The 14,063-nt window shown below is 39.7% G+C and overlaps 2 protein-coding genes across 5 annotated transcripts in view; one reads left to right on the top strand and one right to left on the bottom strand.

Annotated features, from left to right (window-relative positions):
• Positions 1–14,063, bottom strand: part of dock7 (dedicator of cytokinesis 7) — a 45,685-nt gene that overhangs the window by 29,525 nt on the left and 2,097 nt on the right. For all 4 annotated transcript variants that reach the window (XM_070831569.1, XM_070831570.1, XM_070831571.1 and 1 more), the window contains exons 2-14: positions 12,410–12,509; positions 10,900–11,075; positions 10,325–10,393; positions 10,049–10,178; positions 9,686–9,898; positions 9,337–9,422; positions 9,170–9,236; positions 8,510–8,659; positions 7,619–7,699; positions 7,179–7,341; positions 6,463–6,605; positions 6,196–6,289; positions 5,889–6,051 (exon numbers count right to left, since the gene is read on the bottom strand). In XM_070831569.1, coding sequence (XP_070687670.1) covers positions 5,889–6,051; positions 6,196–6,289; positions 6,463–6,605; positions 7,179–7,341; positions 7,619–7,699; positions 8,510–8,659; positions 9,170–9,236; positions 9,337–9,422; positions 9,686–9,898; positions 10,049–10,178; positions 10,325–10,393; positions 10,900–11,075; positions 12,410–12,509 — 1,635 coding nt within the window. The remainder of the gene's footprint in view (positions 1–5,888; positions 6,052–6,195; positions 6,290–6,462; positions 6,606–7,178; positions 7,342–7,618; positions 7,700–8,509; positions 8,660–9,169; positions 9,237–9,336; positions 9,423–9,685; positions 9,899–10,048; positions 10,179–10,324; positions 10,394–10,899; positions 11,076–12,409; positions 12,510–14,063) is intronic.
• angptl3 (angiopoietin-like 3) lies at positions 238–4,701 on the top strand. The gene is made up of 7 exons (XM_070832544.1): positions 238–768; positions 978–1,088; positions 1,300–1,411; positions 1,548–1,661; positions 1,935–2,030; positions 2,869–3,141; positions 3,269–4,701. Exons 1-7 carry the CDS (start codon positions 238–240, stop codon positions 3,439–3,441), a joined length of 1,410 nt encoding a protein of 469 aa, XP_070688645.1. The 3' UTR covers positions 3,442–4,701.

Raw genomic sequence — 14,063 nt, 5'->3', positions numbered from 1 at the left:
GCTGGAGGGGGATTTGGGAGTAGGTAGGGTACAGAGCTAAAACATAGTAGGGTTTAATGATCAGCTAATCCCCCCCTCCTCTACTGAGAGGGCAGTATATAACACAGGGGAGCCTGCTGCTCTCACATCATTTAAACAGCAAGGAAGTCTGGGTTATAGGCAGAGGGAGAGGAAAGAGCTCAGAGCAGAGGAAGGCAGAGGAAAATATCCCACAATCTAGGACTGGACAAAAAATTCATGATGAAGCTGTTTTGCCTGTTGCTGCTGCTAGCTAGTTCCACTGCTGCTGTCCCGCTGGACTCTTCAGGTACACAACAGTACCCCACCCTGCCCTCCCAGGCCTTTACCGCAGGACCAAACCCAACAGAGGCAAAGTCTCGCTTTGCCATGCTGGATGATGTTCGTCTACTTGCTAACGGCCTCCTTCAGCTAGGCCAGAGTTTACGGGAGTTTGTCCACAAGACCAAGGCCCAGATCAACGACATCTTCCAAAAGTTGAACATTTTCGACCATTCTTTTTACCAGCTCTCAGTGGTCACATCAGAGATCAAGGAGGAAGAGGAGGAGCTGAAGAAGACCACCAATTTCTTGAAGGCCAACAATGAGGAGATCAGGAACCTGTCACTGGAAATCAACTCTAAGATCAACAGCATTCTGCAGGAGCGTTCGCAGCTGCAGACCAAAGTGGGAAGCCTTGAGGAGAGGCTGAAGGGACTATCGCAGAGCATGGTCCCTGCTGAACAGCTCAGTGAAATCACAACGCTCAAGGTAAGCAGATAATACATGATGAAGTCGTTCCTCTGAGTTCTTTATCTAAGTTCGTATCAGTTTGGGGATGATGTGTGTGCATCAAAAGTAGTGAAAAGTGTGTTCAATTCATGTCATCAACAGCTGCTCTTTAAAACACTGTAAAATACAACACATGTATATACTGTTTGTATAATAGACAAATAATGTTTGGATTATGGCATTTTCAGGAAGTGATTGAAGCCCAAGAGAAAACAATCACTAATCTTCTGAACGCTGTGAGGGAGCAGCACGATCAGCTTGACCACCAGAAAGTCAAGATTAAAAATCTGGAGGAAAAGGTAGGCTGCTGTTTAACGCTGTTTTACTACATTTTTTTCATCATAGGCAAAACATTTGCTATCTGAGAGAATCTAGTCTAATACTTAAAACTATCTGTGAAAAAAAATGTGCTTTAGATGGTTATGGAATATAAAAATGAGGAAGGAAACTGCTCTCTCTAGGGCTGACAACATAATTTAACATCATAGGTTAATTTGCATTCTCTTGCAGCTAAACTATGACAGCTTTCAAGATACAGTCGATAAACCAATGGATTCAGACCCTGCAGCTCCTGATATGTTTGAATATGTGACAGACAACTCAACTGGCCTGGACATTAACGGTAAAATCACTCAGAATGTATTATCAGTTAATCACATTATTGGCGCGAAAATGAAATGTCTTACAATAAAAAGGAGAATGTAAAGGTTTGGGGACATTTGGGAGCATTAATTTTGATTTTCTCCATTGTTTTTCAGACCTCCCCAAGGACTGCAATGATTTGTTTAACAAAGGAGAGTCAAACAGTGGAATCTATGTTATCAAACCAAACCAATCTGAGCCATTCAATGTTTACTGCCAGATGGGTTCAGGTGGGTGAGACTACACCGCGTTCTGAGTGAGAGCATCAAAATATTGCTTCTGTATGCAGAGACACTGAAATGGGGCAATGTGCAAGGAACACAAACCAAAAAGTTATCACGTTTGACGGCCACAGGAACAGGTTATCCAGGAGGGCAGGCATTGGGGTGGATATCCCAGTCACATTATCTACAATAAGGAGGGTTCCTGATGCTTGTGTAAACTTCTGTGCATCTTTTACAACAGTAACTTGACTTGAAATATATTTTTAATCTATTCTATAGATGGGGGTTCAACTGTCATCCAACGCAGGATCGATGGTTCAGTGGATTTTGACCAGACATGGGACAAGTACGAGAAAGGCTTTGGAGATCTGGAGAGTGAGTAATTAAAAAAAAAAAAAATTAAAAATGCCATTTGCCAAAACCATACACTGTTTAATTTGATCTGTACTTTTTTTTTTACTTTTACTAAATGCTAATTATTTACCAACCCTAACAGGGGACATCAAAAACATTAGCACAAAGTACATATATGGGGAATCTGAGTCTACTTTGCTGCAGAAGTTAAGTCATTTTGATCACAAAATAAAAGCACCTCTCTCTAAAGATAACACTGGACCATTCACAATGGATACCACCTTAACATGCACAAACCTTTTTGAAGAGGGGAGGCATTTGCAACTACTTCATGTAGGCCTGATCAGTGGACATAGGAAACAGTAATTGTTATTTATCAGCCCCGAAGGGACATAGTAACCTCCTGTATTGTCAGAGTACACACCAAGTTTACAGAGCTTTCCCTGCAGCACTCACTTATGAGTGCAGTCATACCACATTCCCAAGTAATGGGTCCTTGCAGGCATGAATTTTAGTTGAAACTATTTAACACACTACCACACTAACACACCTACCTACCTGATAATTATACCTTACAGTTTTGTGCAGCAATCAACCACAAACCATGGGAAACAAGTTAAGTTGTGAGGAAAAAAAAGAAAAAGAAAATGTGAAATTATCAATACTAGAAAAAAGACAGAGGCCAGGAATTAATTGTACACTTGAAGTTAAAATTGCAAACATCTGTGGATGATACAAAATTGGTATGAGATAACAAAAGGTCATCAGTTCTTTCCTATAACATAAAATATATTTCTATGCAAATCAAGGTGGCGGGAAAAAAATCCTAACTAAAAAAATTGACTGGTGTGTTACACAGAGGATTTCTGGTTGGGCTTAAAGAAGATCTACAGCTTTACACAGCAGGGAGCTTACATCCTGCGCATCGATTTGGCGGACTGGAAGGAGGAGAAGCACTGGGCTGAGTACCGCGTCACACTGGAAGGTCCATCCAAGGACTACACCCTTCATGTCAGCCACCTCTCTGGTGATCTCCCTGATGCCATGGCCAACAGCTCAGGCATAAGATTCTCCACTAGTGACAGAAATAACGACAACCAAAGAAACCCCAACTGCGCTCGCAATTACACAGGTAAAGAGTTTTACAAGCTGATTCAGTACAAGGAGCTCATAGTGACAGTATCCCAAAATCACAACCAACTTGTAAAGACTAAGTTATGTTTGTATTACTCATGTCTCTTGTTCTGGCCCTTTGTCAGGTGGTTGGTGGTTCAATGCCTGTGGAGAGACCAACCTCAATGGAAGGTATTTGTGGTTGAGGGCAAAAGGACGCTCTATGAGAAGGAAGGGCATTCACTGGAAGCCCGGCACAGGGCTGTCATATTCCCTGAAGAAGACCAAGATCACCATACGGCCAGACCCTACTGCTTGAAGCTTTAGCTGAATCACACAAGACAAACCTTTTCTTAAGACACTACTAGCAATCTTCACAAACAGTTAATATCTAATGCTCAGCTGAAAAGTTCCACAAAAGCAGAAAGTGAAGTAACACGGACGTTATATATGGCTAAGACACAGAGTTCTTAGTTTATCTGCAATATCAAGTTGATTGCATCCTGACACTGTTTTGTCAGAGGATGGTGCTGCCCAACAGATAACAGGCCAAAAAATGTCACGTCAGGAAATGCTGAACTGTCGCTGTGATGTAACCATGCCATGCAGGTCATTAACCTATTGGGTCTGATCCACCACTGACAGTGGAACTGTAATTATGCAACATCTGCAATCACTTGCAAAATGGATGTATTGATCCACATCTGAAATCCGATTCGTTGCTGGCTGCAAAATGTCACAGTACTGCTGCAGGAAAGGAAAGTATGAGACTATGAAGCAATTGTAAAAATTAGACTGCTTGGCTAGCTTTTCACTAAACTTAAATGTATTTGACAGCTTATATGCTAGATATTTAAACAGTTTGAAATGTGTTTTATCTTTGTGATGTGAAACTGCTGCATGTTCCCAGGAGCTACTGGGACAAACACCAACAGGCTATTACATAAAGCATGCAAGTTATATAAGTCAGGGTTCAAGAGAAACACTGCACTCTCACAACGTTTTCATCCCTTTTGGTCTTTTCCAAATGAAAGTCTTGTCATTTTTGTCCTGGTATTTCACACTGCTTCATCAATTGGTACATGGAAGAACAATCTGGCAATATCAGCAGTCAAATACAGTACAAAAAGAATTGGAGATACAAAGCTGTGGCAGCGCACTTTTGTTTGTTCTATGTTTTTTTTACTCTGTAAAGTATTTAACCATGTTCATGCTATTATTATGATTTATGCTGGTATTGTTAAAATAACATAATTTCTGTGTATTTCCTGTTATTGAGTCATATTGACTCTTGTTCATTTTTGTCCATTACAACATAACTAAATGTACTGTAAATGTGCTTCATACAAACACATCACCTTGATAAGAAATATGAGCTCTAAACAAATCATATTTATGAAGACAAAATAAAAATCCTGACCAAATGAATATCTAACATGACAGCAATTTTTATAGTGTTGATGTATAACTTTGTACTGAATCAAATTAAATGTTTGAGCAAAAAGACAAAAGCTTGATATAACTTCAGTACAACAGAAAAGATGACATACTGACTGACTGCCATTACAGTCAGTAAGACAGTATATTCACTCACAACTTTAAAAGAGTGGCTAAAACAATACATTAATTTACAACTTAAAAGTATGTCCCTTATAAACTTGCTAAGCACCCTTGCATATTGCCATAATGTTAGATATGTTAGTTACCCTGTTATGCTCTCCAGCTCAGAGCCTGTGTCTTACTGCTTGCAGCTCAAAACAACCGAGTTGCTTGATGAAGTTTAGTTTACTGGTACAGCTGTTCAGTTTCAATGACCTCCTAAAGTATATTTGCCATTTACTTTGAAGAAAACGTCATGACAGATAAAAATATCAAACAACAAGGCTTTGGAAAAACTTATGATCTCAGACAACTTTCTTTTGGCAATACAGTAATTAAAAATGCAACGTTATGATTTCCTTTAACCCTGTTCTGCTAGCTTTATCTATTGGACCAGTTGGACCAGTTAGGTCTGGCATTAGTTAATCTACAATTGGAGGTGACCAGGTTATCCGCAGACAAACAAAGTCTGTGTTAGCGAGACCATGTCAATGTCTGTTAATAAGAACATCTCTCCAAGTGACCTTGACAAAAATAGCACTTGTCCAGATGGCACATATACTGTATATGCAGTACACTGGTGAACATTAACAAGCTGCGGAGTCATCATGTTGCAAAGCTTGAATAGGTGTGCACCGATTTCTACAGGTTGAAGATGCGTTCAGGCTTTGAGCGAGGTTGTCATCCTTTGCTGAATAAATGATCAATAAAGTGAGAGTTTGCACTCACCTCATGAATTATTTTGCCTACATTCACTGATATTTTAACTGGCAATAAATGTATCCCTCCAAAATAACCCAATAGCTGCTCGTGGTAATATCTTTCTGTAGTTCTTTATCAACTAAATACTTCCCAAAAAGCAGTTATGTAAGTTATGTATGTAAACTGCTGACTACTAACTATTATTGTAATATTTGTCAATGTAAATCTATACGTAAGTCAAAGGAGTAGTGCCTGAATGACAGACAACGTGAAAGGGCTTTTATTAAATGCATTTAAAATCGATTAATTTAATGAGCGTTTTAAAACTACAACTGTTAAAAATAGCCTGTATTTTTGCAATCTATTAACAGATAATTCAGAGAGAAAGCTTTACCATGGCAACCTCTCCAGACAAAATTGATTAAAATGAAAAAAAAAAAGACTTAGGGTATTTTTTTTCTGTACCTGTATGTGGTGTTTGGCACATAGACGTCCCTGGCAGGAAACTCCAGGATTTCCCTTGTGGGACGTACCCTGCTGTCTGGGTAAGGTTTGACCTGCAGAAGGTCAGGGGTCAAGCAATAGTGGGGATTCTCTGGAGCTGGAGAAATGTCCAACTTCAACTGGGCTGTGGTGATAGTCACATAGGACAGTAGGGACGGGAGTGGGTGTAGGAGGAGGAAAAGGATTATATTAATTTGAAACACAAGTGGTTCTTAACAACTATGAACGGAATCAAGAAATTAAATGAACACTCAGTCCATATATGTACCTGTGATAGGTCTGAGTCTCCTCAGCACTGAAGAAGGCCTTCTCATATCAGCAAGGAACTTATACAAGTCCTCATCACTCAGCCTGTCCCCCTCCTGAAATACACATGTGCAGTGTATAAAGATTTAAAGAAAGCAAGACACTGTTTGATAAGTTAGAGGACATGTCTCTCTTTGTCTGTGTGCATGTATTCCAAAAGGAGCATAAAATACGTATATTTCAGATGGTTTTCTGTGTGTATGTGTGTGGTATAAGTGGTTGCTGAGACCTGCTTGAAAAAGTTGGTGATGGTAAGTGTTGCAGGTCTAAAGCCTGTCAGACTGCATGACTCGTCTCCACTGGTGGTCCTCTCCAGGGAACGCCTTCCCATGATGCTCGAGTTCCTTCGTTCTGACCATGATCCTTTCCTCTCTGCATAGAGGCATAAAAACACAGCAACAGCATTTTAAAATCTCAAATCCTGTTTATTGGCAGCTTTTTCTTTTAGGGGATACTACAAGCGGCTCCAGATTAAACTCATATGTCTGTCCCATATGGCAGAGAACATACATTTCTCTTATTTGCCTAGCAACAAAGAGGCAGTCATCAAAGATACCTCGAGAGGTTAAAGGTTAGATAAACACCAATGATCATACTCAAAATAACACACCAACGATCAATATGGCTGGATACTTTGGACATTTTGGCCTCTGTTTGAATTTTCCTGTCTTACTATTTGTTGTTAGAATGTTGTTTTTAGATAAAGATTTTAAAGTGTGGTAATGTATTGACATACCCACGAGCCACATGCATGACTAGGGGGTTTGTTACAGTCTCTGTACCCTGATAACTACATGTGGCATTGAGCCTGTGAGTGGGTAGAAGCATTAAAAAACATTAACTATGGATTTTTTATTCCTAAACTCTGTGACTATTGATACCAAGATACAGGCAGCATGTTTACAGTTACAATCCAAAGGGCAGTGTTAAAAGGGAGTGTCAAACCTGAGAGGCTCATCTCCAGCTCCGTATCTCTTTCAAGACTGCCAGCACTGTTCACAATGTTCATCAGGTGGATGGCGGTCCAGGCGAAGGGCATGCGGTAGCGGCCAAGACGCTGGCAGAACTGCTCTGACTGGCTGCGAAGCTTCTCCAGCTTCTCTTTATTCTACAACAAAAATACATATTTACCTAAGTTAGTGACTTATAATAAAGAAAAACACCTCATAAACTATATTTATACAGTTTACTCAGTCATTGATTCACTATAACACTGTGCAACATTCAGAAATGAAATGGGTAGCATTGCCCAGAACAGAGACACAGATTTAAAACGTAATGGATAAAAGAGAGTATACTTATTAACTTACAATATAATGTATTATCATAATACACTTGAGACAAGTTTCATGTGTTATTCAACATCTAATTCACACTAATCATACCTTGGCAGCATCTGACTCTTTGAAGACCATGTACGGCTCAGCACACTCTCCAATATCACCTTGCTGCAGTACTTTTTCCAGCTGGGGACAAAGCACACACTTTCTGTCACTCCCCTCGCACATAGCAATGAAGTGAGCATAAAGGACAAAACCGGGCTGTCAAAGCAACTGTATTTAATTCACCGTACTGACCCACATATAAGACGGCCCCTTCTTCTGCATATAAGTTTGAAAAAAGGAGGTTGTTTGAGGACAACTCAGTACATCAGAGATTCTTTTTGAATGGAGAGAATACCAGTGTAACTGCAGCTCCTATAGAAAATGCTGCATTATGAGTTGTTGTTAGTTTTAATGTTATAGGACTAGCAAGTTTCTTCAAGTCCATTTCTATTGTGTCTTTCAGGGTCAAAACTGTACGAGTTTCTAATGGCTTGTGTAATGTGATTCGTCAAACACATCTCCTGGCATCTTTACTGCTGAAAAGGAGCAGGGACGAAGTCACTTAACACTTGTTATTGTCAATTTTACAAGAGAAGAGGCATCAACAATGAGAACACTTTTTTGGACTAATAGTATCTTGGGGAAACTTTCCTACAAAGACTAGTCAGACGGTGTTTTGAATCTTCAAAAAGCCTTCTTCTAAAAACCGATGTTGGGAGGTATCTTATGCAAAATCAAAGTGAATACAAAAAAATTGAAACAGTAATAATACTAATACTAATAATAATACACAAACAAAAGTCAAATAGTAGCAGTGCCACCGTTTTTTTAGTAGCAGACAGATTTGCCACCAGATTGGTGACAGTCTGGAGGCCTGTATGTCATTATCACTCATTTATTTAGACAAGAGGACTTGACATGTCACAGGACATTATATCATAACTGTCTGACCTTGATGACAAGGAAGACATCCTGGGAGGGGTAAGTAATGGAGAATATGGCAGAGCGTGCCAGTGTGGAGATGGCTGCCGTCTGAATGTGTGGACGCAGCATTCCCTTCGTCTGCTCAGAGTTTAGGTCGAAGAAAAAGTTCTCTGATATCTGAGGGACACATCAAGACAGACACACAGGGTTATAAAACATACATACATTATAAAATAACATAAACATTAGTGTAATACTATGGCCACAACATGACAACCCTGAGAATTGAATCATAATTCTTGAGTGAATTAATGTTTTACTGTAATCTGATTCCTTGCTTATGATGTCTTACAAACATTATAACATTTCAGTGACAAATGACCCACATGAAGCTCCTGTGCAGAGAAATATATATGAGACATCTACTTAACAAGGCAACTGCTACCCCCTAGTGTTTGTCAGCTAAAGGGGAGTTGACAGAACCAGCACTGGATGGTCTTCTTCAGATAGACACATAGTTCCAGTGTATGATTTAACTGCATTCCCACAAGCATAACAGGGCCACAACATAAAATTTTATAGTCCACTCATCAAATTCGTTTTGGTCTCCTAACAATTTTAATGGTTTGCAGAAGTGACCCAACAACTCAGGGCTGAGGTGGCGCTGAGGAAAGCATAACAGCTTACCTTTTTCTTTTCCTTGACATCGTATAAGGCCAAACTAGCAAATATGGGTTCAATTTCGATCTCGAACCTTCAAGGGGAAAGAAAAAGGAGTGGGTCAGCAGAAAGCAGCAGTTAAATAACAGAGCTAAAAGGCTTTTTTTCTCTGAAAAAGACTGTCTACCACTTACTTCAAGGACAAGCACTTGACGAGTAGCCTCTGGCCAAAGTGCTCTTTAGGTACTTCAGGCACACAGTGGCGCTCAATGGGCTCCTCCTATACATAGAAGATCACGTAATGTGAATTTCTGTGTCTGTGTTTTGATGAAAAACACTTGAAATTCAATTCATGCAAATGTATCCATTAAAAAGGAAATTACTAGAATCCTGGGACCAGTTCTAAATGCAAAGACTGATATAATTGGCAAACTTGGACTGAGAAAGCCATAAAAACTTTTATTAAAATTACAAAATTTACATTGCAGATATAATGGTAACTAGCAGAAAATGTTCAAGCACAGGTAAAGTGTTAAACTCTACCTCATCTAGGGCGGGGTGCAGAGCAAACAGTTCGCGGTGGCGGTTGGCCTTGCGCTGGTCTTCATTGTGCCTGTCAATCTCCTCATTGGGAGCACGGTCAAGAAGGTGGGGCAGGAGGGCATCAGGGAGGGAGTTCTTCAAGTCAAAGATGCTGCAGGCCCAGCTGCCACGTGGAGTGTCATCAATAGACATCGACCGCCGCTTCAGATCATCCTACAGGACAAAAAAAAGAGTGCAAATCCACAGCAATTTAGTGAGCTCTCGTAGTAAAATATATATGGTCTTACAGATATCTTTATATCACCTAAAGGAGATCAAACCTGAACAAAAAATCAATTTTTTCACTGCTGCATGATTTGGTACCTGGTCATCCTGGTAACTGCTGCTGTCTGGCATCTCATCAGCCTCAAACACTTGTTTGGGCAGGCCTTTCTGACGTTCCTTCTGCTTGTCCAGAGTGTTGGGGTTAAAGCCTGTACCAAGCTTGTGGTATCTGAGGGGGCAAGCAGTTATTTAGGGCACCGTCATTAACATACAAATAATGCTCAACATACTTTTACAGATATAATCCCAATTTTGTAGAGTTACAAGTAGTGAAGTTGGGTGACAAATAACATGAAAAATTCCACAAAGCCTTACTTTCTGTTGACGACGGCCCAGTCTTCTGTGTAGGATCTGACACAGTCTCTGACATGAGGATCAGTGTCCCTGCAGCCAGACAGACTTAATCAATCAAACAAGCTTTATTTCAATAGCAACAGTCAAATTTTAAATGCATTGGTCTACGTGAATAAAGATGACAAGGCACTAGACTGATGTCATTTAATCTTCCTGGTGCATCACACAGTGCAGTACACTTCTGAAATACCAAGAGCCAGACGTACAGTAAATAATGACATCGACAATGACATTCAATAAACTGCTCTTGGAAAGACACTATAGAGTCACTGCAGCAACCAAGAACATTTACATAAAGTCTTTCATACCAAATGCAATAACTTAGCTAAATTCACAAAAATCATTAAATGTCATTTATCATGATTTGTCTCAATCAACCTGTGAACCCAAAAGAAATTTCTACATTGTGGACTATAACCATTATTATTATTATTAATATAGTAAAAACTTAAGACTCACAAAAAACATGGTGCAAGACTGTAATGAACTCCACACCTACTACCAACTACAGTATTTCAAACACATGGCACTCCTACCCTTCTTCGGGGACGGCTTGTGCCACTGTGCGACACTCCCTGGGTGTGTAGATGACCTCAATATCATCTGGAGGAAACTCAATCAGATCTCTCAGGGGACCTGACTCAACGATGGGAGGGTGAGTGATAAGGTACTCCTCAAAATCCACCGGCTCCACCGCTTCTGTGAGGGGAACCTGGTAGGCGATGAGAGGGAGAGATCAGAGGAATGGGAAAAGTTAATTAGCTGTGAAGACATAGCTGTTCAGTTCTACTTTATCAACTAAACGTTGCACTCTCTTTCTTTCTCACTCTCTCTCTCTTCCTCTTTCTTTTAAATGACTTGCTAGCCTAGGTTTTAGAGGATTGATTCCCCATACAACTTCTAAGGAAAGTATCATAATTTTGTTTTGACTCATTCGATGACTCTGTACCAGATACAGCATCAACAGATCAAAAATATGAACTAATTTGAGAGAGCAGTTCTAGCTTGTGGATCATTTCTAATTTCAAAGAGGAAAATCACTTTTGAGAAACATGTATCTGTGGTTTGGGCAAATGCTTTTAAATGCCCCCCAGCTGATACAAGTAACCAGATTAGCAAGTGCGCAAATTCAAGCTTAGGCTAATAGTTTCACGGGTCTTAGTCTGCTTCTAAAATGATGAACCCAGGAGGAAGCTTTGTTTCAGCAGGTTTAGTTTTAGTGTGAATGTGTGCATTTGCCTCCCTCTCTCTCGAGGAATTTGAACACAAATACCTTTCACAGTTTAATTAAAAGCCAACTGTATCCTAATTAAGGAGAAGAGGGGGAGTGTTTGCTGGTGTTCTAGCGAACGGCTGCCAAAGGTCATTTGGCACTATCCCTTGAACAAACATACATCTGCCCTCGTGCATTTCTAACCCTAGAAACGGTAGCAGAGACCAGATGCAGTGAACAAGAAAATCGGTGGTTATCCTTCATGGTATTTAGAAAGACATAAACACCAGTTATGCACCCATTCAAATAACCACCTACTCAGCAGAAAATTACATCCTTGTCTTAGGTTGTCATGCTGTGGTACACTTAGACCGATGTCATCAGGTATCGCTGTTGTTAAAATACTGAACTTGCTTGTATATTGGTCAAGACTGCATATGACAAAAGGAACCACGTCTAAATAAAAACTAAACTTGGATGCACATTGAGCAACAGCAGTGATGGGTGACAAAAGCTTAAAAATGACAAAACCCAGAAATCGATGAACATAGTACATTATTTTCCAGTCCAGTATGTGATTTATTTACACCAAAATACATAAAGGCATGTGAGCAGTTTATCAGCTCATGAGTTTGTTTTTCCAACATAGCAGACACCAGAATTGTATTTGGAGAAATGTGAAAAATAAACAGTATGTCAACTATTGACAGTACAGACACTGACATTGCAATTTAGACTGGTTATCTGACATTTTCAGTAGCAGCAGCAGTCACACCAGTATGATGATCCAAGACAGGAAGTCAATAAAAGGCTCCGTCCTTGAGACTACTCACTGTGTTGCTTGTTGTGGTCCCAACGTTGAGGTTTTTGAAGAGTTGTGGGGAGCCTCCATATTGGCCAGCTATCTGTTTCCTGACCTCTGCTGCCACAGTCCTGCAGACAGACGAGAGAGACAGGTGGAGTTAGGAAGAGAGAGAGTGAATGTGGCCCATTTTAAAGGTCTGTGTGATGAATCAATGAGCCACAAGACATAGTTGGTTCATTTCTAATTTAAGGATGACAGTGAAATATACTTAAACAACAGTAATGATGGTAGGGTATGATACAGGTGATTCTGCTGTACACAATCAGCTATGATATATTATAATCAATACAGCAGGGCAATCTGGCATGACACATCCTAATACCTCAGCAACTGAAGAGGAAAATGTCTCCCTAAAAAGCTAAATTACAACACAAGTTTATAATTGAGGGGGTGTCCCCGTAGCCTAATGGAATACCACACAACTGTAAGGTACATGGCACATAGGCCTCTCTCTTTATGTGTTTCCTGTCTCTCTCTACATTGTTAACTGTCAAAAAAAAGGAGAAATGCCAACAAAATGATCTTTAAAAATAGTTCCTGTGTCAAATGGGTGCAGTAAAAGAAAGAAACACACTTGTGTATGTGATAAAAGAGAAAGAAATCACAACACTGGTGCCACTGTGTCAATACTATCACAAGACACACAACAGTATCAAATGTGGTTATTAGTTCCACCCCTGTCTAAGAATAACTGGCACTGAAAACTAACAAATGCTTCAACGCCAATTTAACCTCATAGTTTAATGAAACACTTTAAACTGCAAGAATAGGTGATATGTAACCTTTTAGCCGTAAAAAGAGCAATAAACTGCAACGTTCATTTCAGTATCAAATTATTATTCCTGAATAACATAAAGATTTGCTATATTATCACAAAGTGGCTATTATGCAATAATATTGTAATCTGAGATATTTTATGATTTCAGTTCAAAGGGAGACGTGGCGTCTGATGGGACTCACTGCTGTTCAACTAAAATAAATTCAATTATTAAAACGCTCCTTTATACTGCTGGATTTCCACTTATGTGCCTTGAGCTGTCAAAGATGACGCTAACTAACATTCAGGATTACACTTGTGGTCCTTGTAGGATTTTGTCTCTCTGTGTCTCTGCTCTTAGTTTTACTGTGTCGCCTTGGATAGCATCATATATTACTCGCAGACAGAGAGGAAAGAAATAAAATCCACTGGACCCCAGTGGTCAGCACAAAGCTCCTGGTGTTCAACCACATACACAGGTCCTTTAAATCACAGCAACCACCAAAACCACTCAGAGACCTTTGCCTTGAACAAAACAACAACGCAGCAAATAGCCAAAAGTGACACAAACAAATAACAAATTAGAACCAAGGACAAAGGCTAGACACTGAAGACTCAAGGTTACATTACACAGGTAACACAGAGGCTATGAGGATTAGCTGTGTTTATTTGAAACACTTTTCCCAATAACCAATATCGCAATGACTACTTTGAAGGTTATTTTAAATTATTGACCACAATTACAGCAACTGTGAGCAAGAATTAAATGTGAGCCAGTCAGCAAGGTTGTAAAACCACAAACGACTAAACCCTGTCTGATTTAGGAGCCTCTATAGTGCTGAGTTTGTCACTTTTCCATCATAAA

This window comes from Pempheris klunzingeri, chromosome 6 (genome assembly GCF_042242105.1).
Source record: "Pempheris klunzingeri isolate RE-2024b chromosome 6, fPemKlu1.hap1, whole genome shotgun sequence".
Lineage (NCBI taxonomy): Eukaryota > Metazoa > Chordata > Actinopteri > Acropomatiformes > Pempheridae > Pempheris > Pempheris klunzingeri.
Note: the sequence above shows the minus strand (reverse complement) of the source record. Positions and strands in the feature narration are given on the sequence as shown.

What these genes read in the sequence shown, in the direction of transcription:
- angptl3 (XM_070832544.1), top strand. Translation starts at nt 238, where the DNA reads ATGATGAAGCTGTTTTGCCTGTTGCTGCTGCTAGCTAGTTCCACTGCT. An exon ending in GTGAAATCACAACGCTCAAG is followed by an intron (nt 769 to 977) that starts GTAAGCAGATAA and finishes TGGCATTTTCAG; the next exon opens with GAAGTGATTGAAGCCCAAGA. An exon ending in TTAAAAATCTGGAGGAAAAG is followed by an intron (nt 1,089 to 1,299) that starts GTAGGCTGCTGT and finishes ATTCTCTTGCAG; the next exon opens with CTAAACTATGACAGCTTTCA.